Consider the following 22,753-nt stretch of genomic DNA (forward strand, 5'->3'; position numbering starts at 1 on the left):
TCAGTGTGGTATCTTAGCTCAATTTCTTACTGATCACAATTTATAGGTGAAGAGGCTATATAATCAGAAGGTAGTCATTTATAGGTACCAACTTACTGTTTGCTTTAACTTAGTTTTTATCATTGTGTTGATAACCGTCTTTGTAGCTTTGACAAGCGACTGTTCCATGCGTTTTACTATTACAAGTTTTACAAGCATGTACGTATTTACAAAAAGGTTAAGTGCAACCTTTAAACCCTTGAAATTGTTGCAAACAGGTGAATCATCTAACTCATATAACATTACGATCAAGGGAGTCAGGTGAGTTTCTGTATGAAGTAGAATTTCTATTTGGCTGAAACGATATAATTAGCTGCTGTACACTACAAATAACGGTGGAATGAGTTGTTGAGTGACAGTTCCTACATGTGTTGATCATAGAATCTGCACATACCATACTACGTAAATCTGAGTCCCCTTTTGACCAATCTGTTTTTAATAGAATTAAAGAAAAGTTAAGAGTAGAATGTATTAGAAAGGTTTTAAACGTACCAGTGGCAATTGCTATAAGGTGTACTCTCACAGAAACTGCAAGAAGAATCTGGTTTGCGATTCAGCCTTAAAATAATTTTATACTTTTGTTTCCATTCTGTTTACCCTTGTATTTATAATTTCCAACAGTTCGATAGTATGGTGGGAAATAACTGTATGTCGGTACAAGTGAATACTATTGATATGGATACTTCATACATGTATATACACGTGTTATGTATACATATAACGGGAAATTGATATTTAACGGGTGTATTTTCCCTTGTTCGTAACTTCTAAGACTGGACAATAGTGAAAGTAACTAAATTATTACTTATCAAATATAGTAAACTTACTTTATATACAGTACAATTATAACTCTCATACATGTCTTTCGATCATTTGGGGGTTTGGGCCCACATTAAACATTTTATTCAAAAGACAACCTTTTTGCTGCAGTTTAAATGAAGTTTGACCAATGTAACTCGTTTTTGTTGGTTTGTCCTAGTCGGCAGAAACGTTGATGTCAGAGCAAAATATTTACCAATTATTCTATTGATTTTTTTATTGATGGATAATGTATTGTGCATTGCTACTCAAGCTTTATGTCGTTTGTGTTTAATCAATTATATTTAGTTTAATGAAATATAGGATCCACCAATATTGCTGGGCTATCGGCTATACATATATACAGTATTTATTGAGATGCCTAGAAATAATAATTAGTAAAGTTGATACTGATATTAACTCAATTATACTTAACTTAGCACGGTATATATATATATATGTATTTATTTATATGATAAACACGATTGCCGTGGCTTATAGACTATTCTAATCCGATATGATTCACAACACCGTAAATATATATAAATATATACATCTATACACATGATACATATGACGTGTACAATTATAGACTATTCTAATCAGAATGATGTCTAAATATAGTAAATATATAAATGATTATCGTGTCCGAATATCCTTTCTTATGGTGGTACTCACAACATGGTTCGAGTGGTCAACTTTGAAAAGGAAGATATCAGTAATTATAAAACAAATAGTGAACACACACGAAAAGGGAGTGACCAGACCCATACACTCACTGACTCACATAGGATCAACCATGATTATCTCCGAATGTAATAAGCAATACAAAGATTAATGTAAATGAAATTGAGAATGCAATTGGGGAGATAAATGTGCCTGAATATAATCATAAAGTTAGTTAGTAAATCATACATGTACGAACCGCCTACTAAATTACAAATTTAAGAATATAGGGTGCACCAACAATGCTTGGCTATCGGCTATACATGTATATAGTATTTAGTATTTATTGAGATGCCCAGAAATAATAATTAGTAAAGTTGATATTGCTATTGACTCAGTTATACTTAACTAAAACCAATACATGAATTGTAATTTTCAAACAATCTAAGATAATACACATTTTAATAATCAATGTTAATATTCACAAATGTGTTGCACAAAACGAATAAATCAACTGTTTAGACCAGCTGTACTCATCTATCTTATCTTTGGACTACATTATCAATGTTCTTTCAAATTAGTATGGCGTTCATTATCACTGAATTAGTATATATTTGTTGAGGGGCCAGCTGAAGGACGCCTCCGGGTGCGGAATTTTTTCGCTACATTGGAGACCTGTTGGTGACCTTCTGCTGTTGTTTTTTTCTACGGTCGGGTTGTTGTCTCTTCGACACATTCCCCATTTCCATTCTCAATTTTATTTTTTACAGAGTTTGTTTTTAGTTTTATTTTAAAGTACGTTACTTGTTTTTCAATAACGTATTTTACAAAGTTGGTAGAGCTGAGAAATAAAAAAAAAATACAGCAACATTTGAACTTTTGGTAATAATTGTCTCATTGGCTTTCAAATCACATTTCTTTACTTTATATTCCTTTTGACAGGGTAACTTCAAAATCTTCAGAAATTGATAGTTGTGTCCAAACAAGAACAAATACAGTTATATCATTTGGTTCTACTAGTATAGGCCTGGACGTGGTCTTGTTGTTTTCAACTAATTCAACAGATCTTTTGAACCTTTTATAAATCATCTTGTTCGTGATTTGTCTTGGCAAAACCCAAATAATTAGTATATAAAACTTTGAACCAAATTCAAATAGATGTTAGTGATTTAAACACATTTTGTCATCCGAACTTTTGTCAACTAATGTAATGTACATGTCATTCATTAAAATTCGGCATAATTAAACAGTGAAATAGTTTTTTTTTAAATTTGCAATATCCAGCTTAGCGAGTGTTATTATGCTACATCGTAGGTTTCGAATTAAAGTTTTATTCATATTATTTTTCTTATGTCGAAAAATAGATATAAACCAGTTTGGAGATAATAAATTATTCATAATATATAAGGAAATTGGACATCAAGAAATTTTCTTTCAGTGTAGTAAAAAGACATAGCCTGTCAATTATGTATAGTTTTAGGGTTTGACAGATAAAGCTCAATTATTTTACCTTGAGTGTCAAAAGTCAAGATCAAATTAAAAACATCAATTATTTTGACCTTGAGATATAAAATAGGTTGAATTTTATAGTGAGCAAAAGTGACTTAAGCCCTCAAAATTCTAACTTAAACCCTAATCAACGGTTAATGTCAAATTGATATCAAAGTGATATCTCATGGGGATCTCATTGGGGGTACCGATCCCGGATCCCGCTTACTGTTTTGTTAGATTCCCGTATCCCGCTTACACTATGTGCGTAAGCAATTCTCATTGTTTTGTCATTTCCCATTTTACGAAAAATCGGCAATCCCGCATCACGCTTAGACCCCAATGAGACCCACTCTCATGGCTTTACACCTTATTCCAAACATGAAATGTCAGATCGGGCAGGTGTATGAGAATAAAATGCAGAAAATGAAGATGAATCATATCAGAGGAATTTGACAAATCTATTGTTGTACACAAAATAAAGGTTTTAAACTTTTAAAATATAGTATAACGATTTATGGCATGTCAATTTTAATTTTGAATAAAAATTATGGGTCGTGTTCTAAAGTTTTTCTTACCGTGCCCTTTGCTAACCCTTCCGGAGCACATGAGATCACCCCTAGTTTTTAGTGGGGTTGGTGTTGTTTATTCTTTAGTTTTTTAGGTTGTGTCATGTTTACTATTGATTGTCGTTTTGTGTTTTTCATTTTTAGCCATGGCGTTGTCAGTTTATTTTAGATTTATGAGTTTGACTGTCCCTTTGGTATCTATCGTCCCTCTTTTTTGATAACGTCAATTAATCGCAATCATACATATACAAATATTTAATTAGCAAAATCAAAAATAATAATCTGTTCCTTTTCTCTTTCAACCACTACAGCATACAAACTATTAAAAAAACTGACAATTTGTACTTTGTAAAAAATTTTGCAGGAAAATTAATATTCAATGTTAGTACTCTCAAATGTGCTGCAGAACCTGCGATCTTTTAAACAATCTCAGCTGTATATAATAAATGAATATCAATAATGTGGTCACTTTTATAAATTTCCTATTTACAAAACTTTATTTTTTTCTTATCTCAGGCATACATTACCTAAGTCGTATTTGGCGCATCTTTTTGGAATTGTGGATCCTCAATGCACTTCAACTATGAACTTGTTTAGCTTTATTAATATTTTGATATGAGCGTCACTGTTGAGTCTGATGAAGATGAAACGCGAGCTTGACTTACTAAATTATAATCCTGGTACCTTTTGATAACTATCTATTTCTTATTTTGATTTCGTGACAAAATTCAATTTAATTCATTGACACTTAAAAGTATTTTACTGAATTGCAGGTACTTTAAGGTATCGTTTGTGCAGAATCTGAAAAGTTCAAATCCCGGACTAGTGGCGGATCTAGCAATTTTCATAATTGGGGCCCACTGACTGACCGCTCCAGTCACGTTTCAATGATTCCCTTTATAAGCAACCAATTTTTTTCCCCCAAAAGGGGGCCGGGCCCCCTGCCCCCCTAAATCCGCCTCTGCGGACCGCTGTTTTATGCATGTTATGCGGGGTAGTTGCTTCAGATTCAGAGAACGGTATATATCTTTATGTATTTATTTATATGATAAACACGATTGCCGTATCTTATAAACTATTCTAATCCAGTATGATTCACAACACCGTAAATATATATGAATATATACATTTATACATATGATTTGTAGAATTATAGACTGTTTTAATCAGAATGATGCCACAACAAAGTAAATATATAAATGATTATCGTGTCCGAATATCCTTCGTCAGGTGGTAATCACAACATGGTGCGAGTGGTCAACTTTGAAAAGGGAGATGTCAGTAATTATAAAAAATAGTGAACACACACGAAAAGGGAGTGACCAGACCCATACACTCACTGACTCACATAGGATCAACCATAATCATCTCCGATTTTATAAGCAATACAAAAAATAATTTAATTGAAATTGAGAATGGAAATGGGACATTAATGTGCCTGAATATAATCATAATGTTAGTCAGTAAATCATACATTTACGAACCGCCTACTTAAACACAAAGTCTGCAATCAAAGCATTTAAATATCAACGTGGCAATTGAAATATGTTGCTCAATCCGAATACATCAGCTGTGTACATCACTATAAAACAGAATGATCTTTTCTGTCCATGACAAGTTATCACAGGAGCAGATTTATCAACTGAGGAAAATTTAAAAACACAGTAAGTGAAAAGAATTATAATACTTATATACAACCGATCAAAACATTAAAGGCGTGGTATGAATAGTGCCAAGTGGTATTCATTAAACTATTACGGAATATAAATTATATTAAAGACATATTTGATTTATACATATTAGACTGTAAAGACTCACGATTTTTATGATTGACAGACAGTGTTCTCACACATTGTATATGATTTAAGAAAAAAACACTCATATGTCAATGATGTTTTTAAAGTTGTTATTGCCTCAAATGGAAATGCAATAGTAAACTTATGGTAGTTCAATATGATTGACCTTTTACTGTTAATGCTTCGAATTCTTTTAATGCAGCTGAATGAAATCCGAAGATTCAACTGTAAACAAACCCCTAATTAAAACAAACACTTTTTTCTGTCTGCATTAACATAATATGGTTTAAACAAAATATAAAGAGCAAATTTAACATAATATGGTTTAAACAAAATCTGAAGAGCAAATTAAACATTATATGGTTTAAACAAAATCTGAAGAGCAAATTAAACATTATATCGTTCAAACAAATTATGTAGAGCAAATTTAACATTATATGCATGGTTTAAACAAAATATGTAGAGCAAATATAGCATTATATGGTTTAAACAAAATTTGTAGAGCAAATTTAACATTTTATGGTTTAAACGAAATCTGTAGAGCAAATTTAACATACCATAGGTTTATTCTATCGGCAAATTAATCACAAATTATAATGTTGAGAACGTGATTTATTTATCGTTACCACACATAATTATGTATTTATAAGCTAAATATTAGCACACGCCTGCGATTGCATCCCAAATCGCGGAATTCTGGCTGACCTAAGGGAACTGTGAAACTCAACATTGATTTGAGCTACAAATTTTAAAACTTGTTTTAAGTACTCAGGCTACTCGTGATGCAAATAGTTACCAAAAAGCAATATTGCAAACATACCAGGCTCAAAGAAAAATTCAAAACGGAAAGTTCCTTATCAATTCGGACAATATAAGATCAAAAACATAAAACTAATCCAAAAAATTGCATATTCCTGACATTCTCTTATATATACTAGATAAAATCTGGTTTTGTAGCTTGCAAAACCTACACCTTTTACTTTTTGCTTTTTTACTTTTGAATTTGTTTAGAATGTGTGTATTGTAGATAAGTCGTACACAGTAAAGTTTGAGAGTTTTTCTATTTTTTATTTTGGTTAAATTGACCGTTTTCACTTTATCTTTGATGTTTTTTGTTGATGATTTGTGTACAGAATAAGATTATAATATAGTTTATTTGTTTAGCAGATACAGTTAACAACTCTCAATTGAGATGATATTGACTCACCTTTTGATATATATGCATCTTGTTTGTGTCGATATATCGATGCTTCGTTTAACTTCGTTGTATCATTTAGTCGATAGTTAGATTTTGTTTGGATAGATGATCCTTTTTTTAAATTCATTTTAGATTTTGTTGTTGTTGATACTATTCGTACTAAATTAGATGCAATTACATGTATGTAAAACATATTCGTGTACAATATTTTGCATTACGATGAATAACTGTTGAATTAATTCATGTCAAAGTTGTATATACTATTAAATAATTGTATTGCAGATACGCTTACCAACTCTTAATTGCAGTGAAAATGACTCACATTTTGAAATGCATCTTGTGTGCGTTCATGTGTTGTACACGCATTGGTAATGGACCGGTGGTCTCAGGTATGCTTATCACGATTAACAGTTACAAAAATGTAACTGCTTGTAATGATAGATTGTCACATGCGATAGCGTAAAAAAAAAGGATGATAATTTTCACTATATGAAGATGTAATCATGTTTGGGGTCCAAAGCAGTAGCTTGGCCTTCCTTAGGAATGCTGAAACGTTAACAATTTAAAGTGGAGCAAGTAACGTCCAAAAAGGCGTTTTAACCAATACGACGAAACGAGATTCAATGCATATCACATTTAAAACAAAATTTCTAAAACTATCAGCGTTCAATTTTTTTAAATCGATCCAGTTCCGACACACTGAGTACTGAGTTGGTTTCATTTGGCTGTCAGTTAATGCAAATAGAAAATAAAAATACCCCATTGTCATCCTGTGATTTTTATTTTTATCGATCATTTGTTATTAAATGTACATGTATGATAGTCGGGTGGAAGTTTTTGCTACTTATCAGCTAAGCAAATTGAAAGGGATTGTTTATCTAACGACATTTACCTAATTGCTACAATTTACTTTTCGGGTTTATTTAAAAACCAATAATTTTTATTAATATAAATACTTACTTTTATCTTCAAACTGTCGACATTTAGTTAATAAAAAACATATAAACCTTCAATCCCAAACATTTGAAAAAATATTTATTTACGTTTTATTATAACTTCTAAATGATTGTGGCTGGCTACTAATGGGAAATTCAACATCAAAATTGAAGTTTGTCCTTCATGAATCTTTTAAAAGTACAATATATTATAATATTGCCATGGCGTTGTTAGTTTGTTTTTTGACTATGCGTTTGAATGTCCCGTTGGAATAAACCCCCTCTATTTTGATTATTTTCTTCAATTGAAAGAACGTCTAATCATTTTATATTATACCTACTTCTACACAAATGTTAAGTTAACTTTTTTGAAGGGGAGAAAATCTAAGATAATTGGCTTCTTTTCATTTTAATAATATTGTTTTAAAAGCAAAGTTAGTAGCATATCTTAACAGAAGTTTCCCTGAAAAGGCTTTGCATATGCATTAAAGGTATACAGCTCGTAAAATATTTATCAAATTTTAATAACAATTATTCATACATGTATCCGAAGATAACAACTTATGGTTGCATATTTATACCACCTATTCATATGTGTTATTACACTTTACTCTAAAATGCTAGATCTTAACCGATTAAGACAAAAGAGGATAATTTGCTCAATCCCATGCATATGGATGAGAAAAAGAATTTCTTGAAAATATCACCCTATATTTAATATAATAAATATCATCAAGATGATAATATGTAGTCATTAACAAGTACAAACAACAGCTGACTGCAAAATAAATTACGCAAGAGACTTAGCAAAGAATTTTCATCATGTCGTTCTAATAAACGTTGTATGTTTATAATGTATGTGTATTATACATTTTCTAAATTCCGTAATTTATGTTTTTACACAGGATTAACAGTAACCTTACCCAGTGGTCCGAATTCATACCCGACAAATGCAATAATCGAATATAACCGGATTCTTTGTCCGAGTACTAATTATGCTGGTGGAAAATATAAAGCTACTATGGCTGGTAATTACTTGGTATCTGTTACCATGATGTCAGGCACTGTAACCGCTCACACTACTCTAAGGAAAAATGGAGGCATTTATGTGTGGCTATATACTGGTAACCAATTTGATATGGCAACCCAAACTGTCTGCATGCAGTTGGCAGTGAATGACGAGATTTGGGTACAGATGACCAACAAGGCATCGATTCTCTTTGATGTTTATAACACTTTCACTGTAGTTAAATTGCCTGATCCAGTTCGAACACCGCTGGATTAAAGATGTTGACTTTCGACCAAAACATTATAAAAATGAGCAGTGAATGCTTTTAAATAAAGTTTATCATTTTGTTATCGTTATATTTTTTTCAGTAATAAGCTTACATTATATCAGAGATTAAAGAAACAACAGACACAGCTTCCTCCGCCTCATTTTTAGACTTATATATCGAATTTGACTTACACAGTCATCTCAGTACCAGAATCTATGATAAACAAGACGATTTTAATTTTGAAATATTATAAATTTTCAAAATCTTAGTAGCAATATACCAATTTCACGTGAATTTGGGATATATATTTCCCAACTTATTCGACATTCAAGAGCTTGCAGCTCCTACTCAGAATTTGTAAAACGTCATCAGTGTCTGAATAGAAAGTTGATGAAACAGTGGTATGTCAAAGAACGGCTCGTCCTTTTTCTAAAGCATTTCATCGGAAGGTACCAAGATCTTGTTGATAAATATTCCGTATCAACTTCTCAAATAATACACGATGGTCTTGATGTATAGATTCTGCGTACTGATGTTGTTTATCATCTAAACTACGTGTTTTATTGTTCTTTCATTTGTCTTTGTTCTATTGTTGATGTAAATTTTACTGTTGAATGGTTTTATGTGATATCCGTTTCACATGGCTCGGTACTCATACATCTCATCAATGTGTTTGTGTTGGCTTTCATTTTTTGGAGGTTTGTATAAGCGACTTTTTGTATTTCTCTTGTTCTTTTAACGTGAATCTGTACTTTAAAAGATCCCTAGACTTCACAACTATAATTTAATGTACTAGATACATATGTGTCAAAAAGAGATAACATAGTTTCAAGGTTAAAACAATCATCATATATTTTACTATATAAACTAAATAATGCTTTCTACCCTGATTTGCTAACACTTTCTGTGTATGTACAAAGTTGCCATTGTATTTACAAAGTAGACCAAGATATGTAAATTAATCATATAATTCAATATCAACACCATTTAAGTACCATTTTTCAGTCGCTTTAACGAGGCCTCTATTTCTAAACACAACAATTTTGGTTTTAAACGAGTTAATATCCAAATCATACTCTCTAGATTATATGTCTACACTGTCTATCATCTTTTGTAAACCATCAACAGTTTTACTTAAAAGAACTGTATCATCTGCATACATAAGCAAATATAAATTGAGCTTCTTTAACTCATATGACTGACAACCTTGAGTTAAAAGTTCATTTTCAATGTCATTAATATAAAAAGAATATAAATAAGGAGATAATGATTCTCCTTGCATCAAACCAATATTACTTTGGAAGAAATTTGAAAAATTTCCTTCCAGTTTAATACAACATTTAATTTTGGCAAACATAGATTTAATAACAGTTAATAAGTTTCCACTTATACCACATCTGATTAATCTTAACCACAATTTGAAATGAGACACACTATCAAATGCTTTTTTTTATAGTCTATGAAACAACAATAAAATCGTTTTCCACTACGCAAAGACTTATAAATTAGAGAATGGAGGGCGAAGATGGCGTCAGTTGTTCCATAACCCGGTTTAAATCCAGACTGTGCATCGGTTATTATATCGTGTTTTTCGCTCTATTTGGTAAGCCTGGTGTTAATAATTGATGTGAACAGTTTACCCACATGTGATACGAGAGAAATACCACGATAGTTGCCAGGGTCGTCTACTGGTCCTTTTTTAAAAACTGGTATTATAATGTTGTTTATCCATAATTCTGGAAAATCGCCAGCACTCTATATACAGTTAAACAGTTTACACAATACTGGTTTGATAAAGTTTCTGTTCGTTAATATATATTCGTTCATAATATTGTCATAACCAGTGGATTTATCACGTTTTAAATATTTAATAGAAGTTCCAAGTTCCAAGTTCCAAGTCTGTGAAAGGAGAGTCTAACTCTTCATATACGACCTCTGGAATTGAATCACTTTGCTGATCATCTGTGGTGACATCTTTTGAAATCAGATTTTTAAAATGTTTTTCAAATTCTTCAACAGTAAGCGTATGGGTAATTGTTTTTTTTTGCACTTTTTAAATTTCCTGTAAAATCGTTTAGGGTTATTTTTACGTAATTTAGATAACATATCCTCCTGTTGATTTTTATATTGTCTTTTCAGTTGATTTTCCAATCGTTTGTATCTTTGTTTAGCTATATTAAAACGTACTGTGGATTCATTATTATTCCTTGGATACCAATTTTCGTGGATTTCGTGGGAACAGGTGAACCACGAAATTAAATGTTCAACGAACACCGAATTTTCTATAGGCTTGTGTGCAGATTTTGACAAAACCACGAAATTAAATATCCACGAACATGTAAATTTTTCTCAATCCACGAAAATTGGTACCCACGAAAATAAATGAATCCACAGTAGTCTATTTTCATTCGACCGGTATCTATTAAAATCCATCATAGCTCGTAAATAGTCTCTGTATAGACTTTTACATTCGTCTGTAAACCACGGTTTACCATCTTTTTGGTCACGTGTTTTACTACTTGTAGGGCAGGAGTCACAATGTTTTTTGTATTTCACTTCTGAGTGTGTTTTGCTCCAATACATCTTTCAAAAGTTTATTCAATTCTTCCACGTCAATATCGCTGAGTTTGTCTATATTTGTGAGTAAGTGTTCAAATTGCTATAACAATGAACAAAACCCATATCACATGGCCAGCTATAAAAGAGGGACAGTCAAACTCATAAATAAAAAATAAACTGACAACACCGTGGCTAATAATGAAAATGACAAACAGACACACAATAGTGCACATGACACACCATAGAAAGCTAAAGTATAATCAACACGAACCCTCCAAAAACAAGGGGTGATCTCAGGTGTTCCGGGAGGATAAGCTGATTCTGCTCCACATATGGCTAATGTTGTAACAAATCCGGCAAATAGTCTATTAATTTGGTAGGTCACATTCATGAAAGGGAAGGAGATTGTAGTTACGACGTAAGGAACATATATCATTTGTGAAACGGTTATTCCATATAACGGTCAACCAACTAGTGATTGCGTTCGTAAAGTTTACGAATTAACTTCACCATTTGGAACTCTTGGTTTAATAGCTTCCTTGTAAGCAGCAACCCTCTATCAAGAAAATTATGATAGGAAATGCCATCACGGGAATATCGTATCAATTGCAAGATATAAACCCCATATGCAGGTGCTGCTGGAGTGTTGCTACTTAGAAATGGAAAGTTCACAATTGGAAAGCTGGAATCATCTCTTTTGTCGTAAAGTTTGTTTACAACCGACCCACATTGTCACTTTATAGATGTAAGTCAAGATATCAGGCCGACTTAACTGTATCTATTGTATCGTTTATATCTAGTTCGATGGGATAGATGCGTTCAACATAGTCACCAAATTTTGAAATATTTCCCGATAGAAAATCATCTATATAGCGGAAAGGAGAGTTAAAGGATATTGCTAACTTCTTATCTTTCTTCTTAAGAAGTTCCTGTATGAAGTCAGCCTCATTACAAAAAAGAGACAAGTCGACAAGAAGAGGGTCACAATTTGTTCCCATTGGAATGCCGACAGTCTGTTGAAAAACACGTCCTCTGCACGTAACAAATATGTTTTCAATCTCAAAGAAATCAAGCATCTTGAAAATGTCAATTTCAGAGAATTAATTGTTTAAATCAGAGTGATCTTTTTTAAAGAAAGAGTTACCCCTCCCTAAGGCAAGATACTTGTATCTACGTTGGCCCTTTTTTTTATTGAACAAAGCAATAACAACTCTTTCAATTTGTCTCTTAGTTTGGAATTTGGAATACTTGTGTAAAGTGTAGAAAAGTCAAATGTTTTAATACAATTGCAGGATGAAAGAGAGTAAGATTGTATGTACTCTAAAAGATCTTTGGAATCTTTTATAAAAGAGGTGCGAAAAATACCAGAGGGGAAGTCAAACTTATAGATATAAGGTCGTGACACAAAAGAAAAAGTAAAACTCCATATAAACATATATAAATGACTAGGTTTATGCGTGTATCAACTGTTTGTGGTTATAGTGCCAAACATTTTAAATTAAATCTATGAATGATTAACTCGATCAGTTAACGGGCATCACTGACCTTAAAAAGAAGTTTGTTAATATAACATCCCTTTAAGTCCTAGATTGCAAAGGTGTTTCTGTACGTCTACATTTTCTCAACCTATTAGCCATTTAAACATATTTTCGGTGCTACATTTCTTAAGGATATATGTAATACAAAGTTCTTTTATAAATGGTTATATATAAGTTTCTAATTTTTTGCATCGAAGGAGAAAGTGAATCCCATTCTCCATACTATAGGTGTAATACCACCAAATCATGGTACATCACATCCGGTTGTATACGAAAGTAGGTCTTAAACAAGAATTTGTCCATAGTACACGGATGCCCTACTCGAATTATCATTTTCAATGTTCAGTGGACCGTGACATTGGGATAAAAAAAATCTAATTTGGCATTTTAATAAAAAAAAAAAAAAAAAAAGATCATAACCTAAGGAACATTTGTACTTAGTTTCAAGTTGATTGGACTTCAACTAAATCAAAAGCTACCTTGACCAAAAACTTTAACCTGAAACTTGCACTATCATTTTCTATGTTCAGTGGACCGTGAAATTGGGGTCAAAAGTCTAATTTGACAATTAAATCAGAAAGATCATATCATAGGGAACATGTGTACTAAGTTTGAAGTTGATTGGACTTCAACTGCATCAAAAACTACCTTGACCAAAACTTTAACCTGAAACTTGCACTATCATTTTCTATGTTCAATGGACCGTGGAATTGGGGTCAAAAGTCTAATTTGGCATTTATATTAGAACGATCATATCAAAGGGAACAAGTGTACTAAATTTGAAGTTGAGTGGACTTCAACTTCATCAAAAACTACCTTGACCAAACACTTTAACCTGAACGAACGAACGGGCGGACGGAATGACAGACAGACAGACGGAAGGACAGACGGACGGACACACAGACTAGAATACATTATGCCCTTCTTCTATCGTAGGTGGGGCATAAAAATATTCACTTGAATTTGATATTTCAATGCACTGAAATTTTTCTGAGTCATAAACATGTATGTTGGGTGTCTTTAAGCATCATTCCTTTCTGATTTGATGGTCTGATAAAATATTTTGGAAAGTTAGGGTTACGTAGGTACCAAAGCAGGTAACCAGTAAATAACAGAGTAAAAATTGGGTTGTTTACTTCCGGTGATGGTTACTTTCTTATATGTAATGAAATGTAGTTTGAAATTTTCACTATTGCACTGGAAAGGATTAAACTTTATTCATACAAAGTATTTCTTTGGTTGAAATAAATGTGAATACTGTACATTTTTGTTAAAAGTGCCAATTCAACAAAGACTAGTAGGGGGAAATCAATGGTGGTATTATACCTATAAGTGTTTTGCCTGTAAATGTAAGCCTTCTACTCCATACGAGTATATAATCTTTAAATAAATCAACTCTGTTTATCCAAATATCATCGTAATCTATTTCACAACCCTTATGAGTTAACAATTGATTTTTTTTTTTAAATACCTGGGAGTCATCTGCATACATACATAAGTTAGGTTTTATGAATTCTTTCTCTCTCCTGGCTTATTTAATCCTTCTATTTCAACGTTACCCCATAACGCACATTCCGTGGTTTAAGTCTGTAAGTTATACAGAAGAGGCGCTATTAGACATTCTTGACTAGCGGAGAGATTAATCGAGAAGTATCTTGATACAAATTCATTGGTTTTAACAGACGAAAAGAAAAGAAACCTTGTTAAACAGTATGTTTATCAACACCTTAAATTTCCCCCAAAATAAAATCCCTCAAGTAAAGAATTTATTAATTCCCATTTAACACTATCAAGGGCAAAATCCAAATATAACATATTCCTTTTCCATCTTCGTTGTTAATATATTTTATAATGTCCTGATCCGGTTAGCCTAGCTTATTTGTCCACCTTTTATCAAACCATGTCTGTTTGAATAATTTAAGGTGGTACCTAACACCCTAACTAAAATTAATTTGGCTCCTTTAATTTTCTTAAATTTTGACAAAGTATAAACTTTGACCTTTCAACAAAAATATAAAAAAAAATATTTTGAACCAACCGTTTTGTCAGAAAAATTACACTGGTTATATAGCAGTTTGAAAAACACCAATTTTGATCACTGATAAGCTTAATATTCCTTTCTTCAACACAACGTACTGTACTAGTGTTAGGTACCACCTTAAGTCTTTCAGATTAAATATGTTTTTGACTTTATAATTAGTAGAGTAAGTGGTCTCCATTTTTTTAATATTTTCCTTTTCACCTCCGTTTTTAAAAAATATAGTCTATTTGTTGGAAATTTAGATAATAATATATCATCTAAATCAATTTTTTTCTTTCCGCACACTCCTCGTGATGTTTGCACATTTAATCCAGAAATTTTCACCACCCCCAATTTCTTCCCATTCCCTGTCTTAATTCCCAGTTTGGTCCTATGTCATTATCAAAGTTGTAGAAAATTCGAACATGTAAGAATGGTTGCTAGTTATTTTGTTAAAACGTGTTTGGTTATTTATAATAAGTTTGGTTAGAAAGGGGCTTACAGTTTCATATACGAGTGAATGCAGGTAGGTTAAATTCATTCGATCCACTGCAGTCAAAGGCATATGAGGTAAGCGGATGGTTGTAACTAAATGTTACGTTACGACCATCCGGAGACTGGAGACAACTCTAGGGATAAGGTTTTCTTTTTCGATTTTTGTGCAGTAAAAGGTTCATTTGAGCCAATCCCCTTGTCCCATATACACTTTTCACGAGTGCGTTGTTATTGAACCCAAATTTGATAGATCAAACCATTCCAGTTTTCGGAAAATAGTGTTTCAAAAATGCGAGCATGATGGTCGTAACTTTAAATGTGTGATGGTTGTAAATTCAACTATTATAGTATTTTTGATGATGGTCGTAACCGACACAAGATGTTCGTAATCGACACAAGATGTTCGTAATCGACACAAGATGTTTGTAACCGACACAAGATGTTCGTAACTTTGAAAGATGACCGTTGCCTTAGTATTTAGACAAAATTTTACTAATAAATAGAATTGAGAATGGAAATGGGACAACAAGCCGACCGTAGAAAAAAAAATACAGCAGAAGGTCATTAAGATGTATTTTAAAAGTAAAAGTATTAAACTCAGATGTCATATATGAAATTATTGAACGTACAATTCTGAACAATCATCCTTTACTTTTAATTAGCTATATTGTAGTTCTTATAAACTATTTGCCTTCAAATTATCGGCTTCCGGTCGTTCACGAGAATATTAAATCCACAAATGAACTTCGGAGTCCTGGATTTTTAGCATGTTGTCTTTATTTTTTATCGATTTATACATAACGATAGTGCATTGCGGTATATCATTGATATTAGTTCTAAGTATTGGTACGGAATGAAACTTAATCCATTGTGTCGCAATGAACATTGTAAGTTAATCTCTAAAGTAGGAATATTGTTCATATATATTTTACACTGCTACACGTGCTGAATTTAATAGTAACCAGGCTTAAGCTTGTAGCCAGGATAATATTACAAAGACTTAGGTAGAAGTAAATGTTCTGCGGCAACTATCACATATGCATACCCCGGTATGCAGGTTTGATACTATGTGTGTGTTATATGTTAATATTGTATGAATGATTGACTACAAGCTTTTCATGGACTTTGTCATTGGACATAACTGTGCACCTTATTATCAGCTTGATTTCACCAAATAAGACTGCTAAAAATCCAGGCTAAAAATGAAGCGTATGTTCTTTAGCTTAGGTACGGACCTGCGAATTCGTGGATATGGTCTTGTCGCGATAACGACCTTCATATATATCTTTGACCCATAGACGCATATGTGGGTCTTCCTTTCATATTTGTCATTATCGAACTAACTTAATGTTTCGTTAAAGTTATTAAATGTTTTTCAAAATATAACATCTGAAAACCTTTTTTTTCTTCTAAATTTTAGTCTTTCAAAAGCTGTTGTGATCTGAACTTTGACTTTAAACTGATTGAGGTCTTTGAACAGTCTCCGTGACAAGTTTGCAATTCCGCTGAGTGCAAAAGTTGTCACCTTAATTTTTGGAGTTAAGTCAAAATGAAGTTGATAACTTGGTTGGTATTGGTTCCCTAATATTTGTCCTAAAAAATTTTGGCTCTAGCACCACTGTTGATAAAGTTATGCCCCTTTTTTTCAACAATTTCCTCAGAGGAAAAGTCGTTTTCCTCAAGGGAAATATAATTTATTGCTGCATAAATATTTCCTTTGGGGAAATTCTATTTCCTTAGAGGAAATTCTTTTTCCTTGGAGAGAATTTGCGGCTTCAAATTTTCCTTTGAGGAAATTTGCAGCTTCAAATTTTCCTTTGAGGAAATACTTTTTCCTTTGAGGAAATACTTTTTCCTTTGAGGAAATACTTTTTCCTTTGAGGAAATACTTTTTCCTTTGAGGAAATACTTTTTCCTTTGAGGAAATACTTTTTTCCTTTGAGGAAATACTTTTTCCTTTGAGGAAATTTGTAGCTTCAAATTTTCCTTGAAGGAAATAATTTTTCCTTTGAGGAAATTTTTCGACAACCACTTTTCCTTGGAGAAAAATTCAAGACAACAAATTTCCTCTAAGGAAATCATTAAGGAAATTTCTGAAAATCAAATTTCCCTGAAGGAAAGTTTTCCCTTATTATCACTTGTTAAACATTATTTCACTATCATGACTATACCATGTATACAAACAATATGAACATAATTATAACAAGACTGTATAATTGATGCAAATGATATTTAAAACTTTCATAAATGTTTTACTTAACATTTTAATGACATTGAAAATTGATAAAGTCTGACTGTTTAGATCTAGGTATTGTTCATACTTTTTATATAAATTTCACTTTGATTTATAATTTGTTTTTGTAGCAAATGATTCTGTTTTCTTTGTAATTGTTTCAATTCAATACATTAGTCATTAATAAACAACCAATTTGAATGTCATACCATTTGTGGTGTTCTAAAGAATTTTTTGATATATTTGCAGATTAAATAATAAATTAAACACTTTTCGTGTTATTCTAAATTAATATTTTCGTCTGTTTCAGCTTGTGTATAGTTATTCAATCCACTACGTAAGAATTCATTGAATACATTGTTCCATTCACTAAAATTATCTTCAATTCTAAGAGAAAACATTTTTGCAAAATCTTCTACAATGATCTTCTTCCGTACAGTTGTATATTTGATATGAGGGAGCGATGTTAATGTGTGGATAAAACTGGTGTTCCTTTTTTCAGCAACAAAATAGTATTTGTTCTGCATTCTCCTTTCTTTCGATTTATATATATATGATATGTTGTTGCTTTTATGCAATAGTGTTTTTGTGTATCTATGATAGAACTCCATTTGTTTATGGTCATTATCACGTGATAATGATGAAATTTCCTATTTCTTTTTTGCAGTAAAGCACACATTCCAGTTCAAATTAATCCAATTATGCACTATGTAAATAAATTTCAACTTTAAGTTTCCTCTTCAGTAATGACCTATTGATCATGAAAACCAAGATGTCTGATCACCTATAAATACACAAAATAAACAAATAAAATGTTATAAATGGAGAGAGCAGCAGTAAATGTTTTTCATATGTATCTTTCCTTATTAAAATACATTAAGTAAACTTGAACTCTTAATCAAAGAGCTGAATAGCTATGAGGGGAAAGACGGCCCTTGTTTCTATTTCATTTTTTTTTGGGGGGGAAGGGGGGTATCTTTTGATAGTCTTCATACAAAGAATGAAAAAAAAGAACAGCTAGAACATGTGGAAGGTTGACACAATTGGAATCAATTGTTGTTTAATGTAATTTCGTTTCTTTAGTTTAGGATTCAATTTAGACCAATGAAAGAGATCTGCATCTTCCAAGTCTAAACATTCAATTAAAGTTGATAGTTAATTATCTAAAATTCAACTAGTTGAATTCTGTCATTTAACAACAACTACAATTATTTTTGAAACCTTAATAGTGTACGACTGAACTGCAGGCTATGGCCATTTTCCACTTTTTTGACAGTACTCTTAAGATTTTTAATTTTTTTCTTAATAAAAGTTAGGACAATAAAATCTATTCAGTTTTAAATTTCCATTGATAAAGTTCCTAGTTACATCTCTCATCACAGGGATACAGGTACTAATAAAATAACAATATGATTGGTGTATTAAACTGTGTGAAGCTTGTTTTTGAAATATTTGTAAATTTTCATGAATACATAGGTTTAAACTACAAAATGCAACATTTGTAAAAATTTTTGTTACTATTACAATGATTATGTTGGTACACAAAATTTAGTTTTAATTGAAGACTACTTATCATTTACTAAATGTCACATTTTAAGTGTTTATTTTAGTGGATAATTAGCTCATAAATTGAGGTGCTGCTGAATTGAAGGAAGATTCTCAAAACAGAGTTTTCAGAAAACAAGAGGCTCTCAAGAGCCTGAATCGCTCACCTAAATTTTTTCGGTTAAATCTCTCATCAATGATTATTTTGGCTTTTCAATTTATTTAAATATTCTTTGAATCGTCCTATTTTCTTCAAAAGCAAAAAAAAATCATTTTCTCCTATGTTCTATTTAAGCCATATGAGCTATGTTTCTTGACATACAAGGAAATCAAATATCAAATTTATACTAGATACTCTGAAACTGATTTAGCCTACGTTTGGCTAAAATTGATACAGCCGTTTCAAAGGAGAAGATTTTTTTTAAAGTAAGTCAACATGCTGAACAAATTGTGAAAAAAGTCTTTAAAGAGCAGTAACTACTTAAGGGGTCAATTGACAATTTTGGTCAATTGACTTATTTGTAGATCCTACTTTGCTTAACATTTTTGCTATTAACAGTTTATCTGTATCTATTATAAAATTCAAGATAATAACCAAAAACTGCAAAATTTCTTTAAAATCATCAATTCAGGGGCATTATACCTGAAAAACCAGTTACCCAATTCGGCTGAAAATTTCAGGACAGGTAGACCTTGACCTAATAAATACTTTAACTTCTTGTCTTATTTGCTCTAAATGCTGGAGTTTTTTAGATAGAAGCCAAAAACTGCATTTTACCCTGTGTTCTATTTTTAGCCATGACGGCCATGTTTTTTGACGAAATAGAAAATAAAACACAAACTTTATTTTATACACCCTACTGATCATTCAGTTGAAGTTTGGTTGAATTTGGTTGAGTAGTTTTAGAGGAGAAGATTTTTTAAAGTTAGCAAATATGATGAACAAATTGTAAAAAAATGTCATTAAAGGACTATAACCCCTTAAGGGGTCAGTTGACAATTTTGGTCATTTAACTTATTTGTAGATCTTACTTTGCTGATAATTTTTGCTGTTTACAGTTTATCTTTATCTATAATAATATTCAAGATAATGACCAAAAATTTGCAAAAAATCCTTAAAATTACCAATTAAATGGCAGCAACCCAACAATGGGTTGTTTGATTCATCTGAAAATTTCAGGGCTGATAGATCTTGACCTAATGAACATTTTTATCCATGACAGATTTGCTCTTGTTGCTTTCGTTTTTGAGATATATGCCAAAAACTGGCGGCCATGTTTTTTTCACAAAATGGAAAAATAAAACACAATCTTTATTCAAGATACCCTAAGGATCATTCAGCTAAAGTTTGGTTGTAATTGGTTCAGTAGTTTCAGAGGCGAAGATCTTTGGAATAGTTTACGACGACGACGACGACGGACGACGACGACGACGACGGACGACGACGACGGACGCCAAGTGATGGCAAATGCTCATATTTCCTTTTATGAAAGGTGAGCTAAAAAGAAGATGTGGTATGATTGCCAATGAGACAACTATCCACAAAAGACCAAAATGACACAAACATTAACAACTATAGGTCACCGTAAGTCAGCTCCTCTTTAACTGATCTAATCACAAAATTAAAAAAAAATATTATAACCCAGTTGTCCTGCCTGAAAAGCGTACTAAAGCCTCGTTTTTGGACTCCAACAAGACAATACAAAAATTAGTTGCAATTGGCATCATAGATCATTACAAAGCACAAAACAACTAACATAAAAACAATAGACAGAAAGGGTTGATTTAAGTCTTGCAGCTGCAGAAAGCTAATTCAAAGCCAATTACAAGCACTAAAACAAGAGGCTGTCACAACGACAGCAAACCGGATTGAAAAAACATTTATTTGTGTCCTGGCAATATCACAAGAACCATTAACTGATGGTTGGTGAAAGTGAAAATCGTCAATATCAAAATTTGACCTCCATTTTGTCATCAGTATCAACATATTAAAATTTGAAAAACTTAGATTGAAAGGTTCGTGAGTAAATGCAACAACGTGAATGGAAACACCATTTTACGATCTTTCAAGAACCACAACTCCTGAACGGTAAAAGTCAAAAATGCACGGATACGACTGGAAACTCCATTTTTCAATCTTTCAAGAACCATAACTCCTGAACGGTAAAAGTCAAATTATTGAACTTGACCTTCATTTAGTTGTCAGTAACAACATATTAAAATTTTAAAAGCTTTGGTTGAACGGTTAATGAGTTAATGCACGGACAACATTTGATTGCCGCCCACCCGCCCGCCCGACCGCCGAGCATCCCCAAATTAATAACCGACATTTTTGTAACAAAAATCCGGTTAAAAATAATGTTCTACCCGACTTATTTTTGTTAGTATCAATCAGTACACATCTCAATTTATTAAAGTTTGTTAGCAATATTGTAACTATTTTGGTAAATTTTCATACACCTGTGATTTTCTATCTTTCTTTTGCCCCCATAAATAAAAAAAATCATTCATCTTTTTTAAATTGAAAATGAATAACCATTATTTACTGCACAATACATCAAAATTAATGAATAAAATTGTTTAAGATCTCCCAAAAAATAAAAAATGTACCAAATGTTACTTTCAACAATCTTTATACAAATTAAAAAAAAAATCAAATAATTCTAGGTAATTTTATAGACTTTAAAACAACACCAGGATGATAATTCATATTTATTTTTATTGTGTAGTTGGGTTGTTAAATGCTCTTTCATGTAAAACCCAATTATCACCAATAATTCATCTATTGCAATAACTTATTTTACAATGAAATAAATCAAGTTATCTTTAATACTTTAAACTATCATTATTATTCATAATACATGTAACACAACAGTAGTACTGATAAGTGCATGAAATAATGAAATCCCCTTGAGAAAAAATGTAAGGGTTCCAAGGAACCCGAGTGTCTGGCCTACTTTTGCTGTTTGTTGCAGGCTCAACAAAATGAGGAAGCCTCTGATGGAATGAAGAATCACTGTGTCTCACTTTTGCAACATAAGTCACAGACTCACAAAAATATTTCTCATTTAAATTTTTCCGGTGTCTAAACTCATTGAAGGCCACAGAAATAGTGTGTCCATGTGATTTTAATGTAACCTACCAAAAATGGTTTCCTAATTTAATTCTTCTAATGATTAAGTTGGTCTTAGAAGAGACAGAACGCATGTTAAGGTGGTACCCAACACTTGCACTAAAATTAATTTGGCTCGTTTAATTTTCATAAAATTTTGTCGAAGTACTTACTTTGACCCTTTAACAAAAATATAAAAAAAATAAAAAATTTGAACCAACCGTTTTGTCAGAAAAATTACACTGGTTATATAGCAGTTTGACAAACACTAATTTTGATCATTGAGAAGCTTAATATTCTTTTACAACACAACGTAATTAAAACGTTTAGCTGACTTTACCGAGTTATCTCCCTGTAGTGTTAGGTACCACCTTAAATGAAGGGGATCCAAGCAAAAAGAACATGCCTCAGACAACAGATTATAAAACAGCTGTTTCTTGGTCCAATCATCATCTCTGCTTGACTTATAACTCAATAACTAAGAA

At 31.9% G+C, this 22,753-nt stretch overlaps 1 protein-coding gene across 1 annotated transcript; it reads left to right on the forward strand.

Annotated features, from left to right (window-relative positions):
• The first annotated feature begins 5,102 nt into the window (after positions 1–5,102).
• On the forward strand, positions 5,103–8,843 carry LOC134708682 (uncharacterized). The gene is made up of 3 exons (XM_063569311.1): positions 5,103–5,224; positions 6,837–6,943; positions 8,395–8,843. The coding sequence occupies exons 2-3, from the start codon at positions 6,868–6,870 to the stop codon at positions 8,772–8,774; spliced, it is 456 nt and encodes a 151-aa protein (XP_063425381.1). The 5' UTR covers positions 5,103–5,224; positions 6,837–6,867; the 3' UTR covers positions 8,775–8,843.
• Positions 8,844–22,753: the final 13,910 nt, after the last annotated feature.

The sequence above is a fragment of the Mytilus trossulus genome, chromosome 1, assembly GCF_036588685.1.
Source record: "Mytilus trossulus isolate FHL-02 chromosome 1, PNRI_Mtr1.1.1.hap1, whole genome shotgun sequence".
In the NCBI taxonomy this organism is placed as follows: domain Eukaryota; kingdom Metazoa; phylum Mollusca; class Bivalvia; order Mytilida; family Mytilidae; genus Mytilus; species Mytilus trossulus.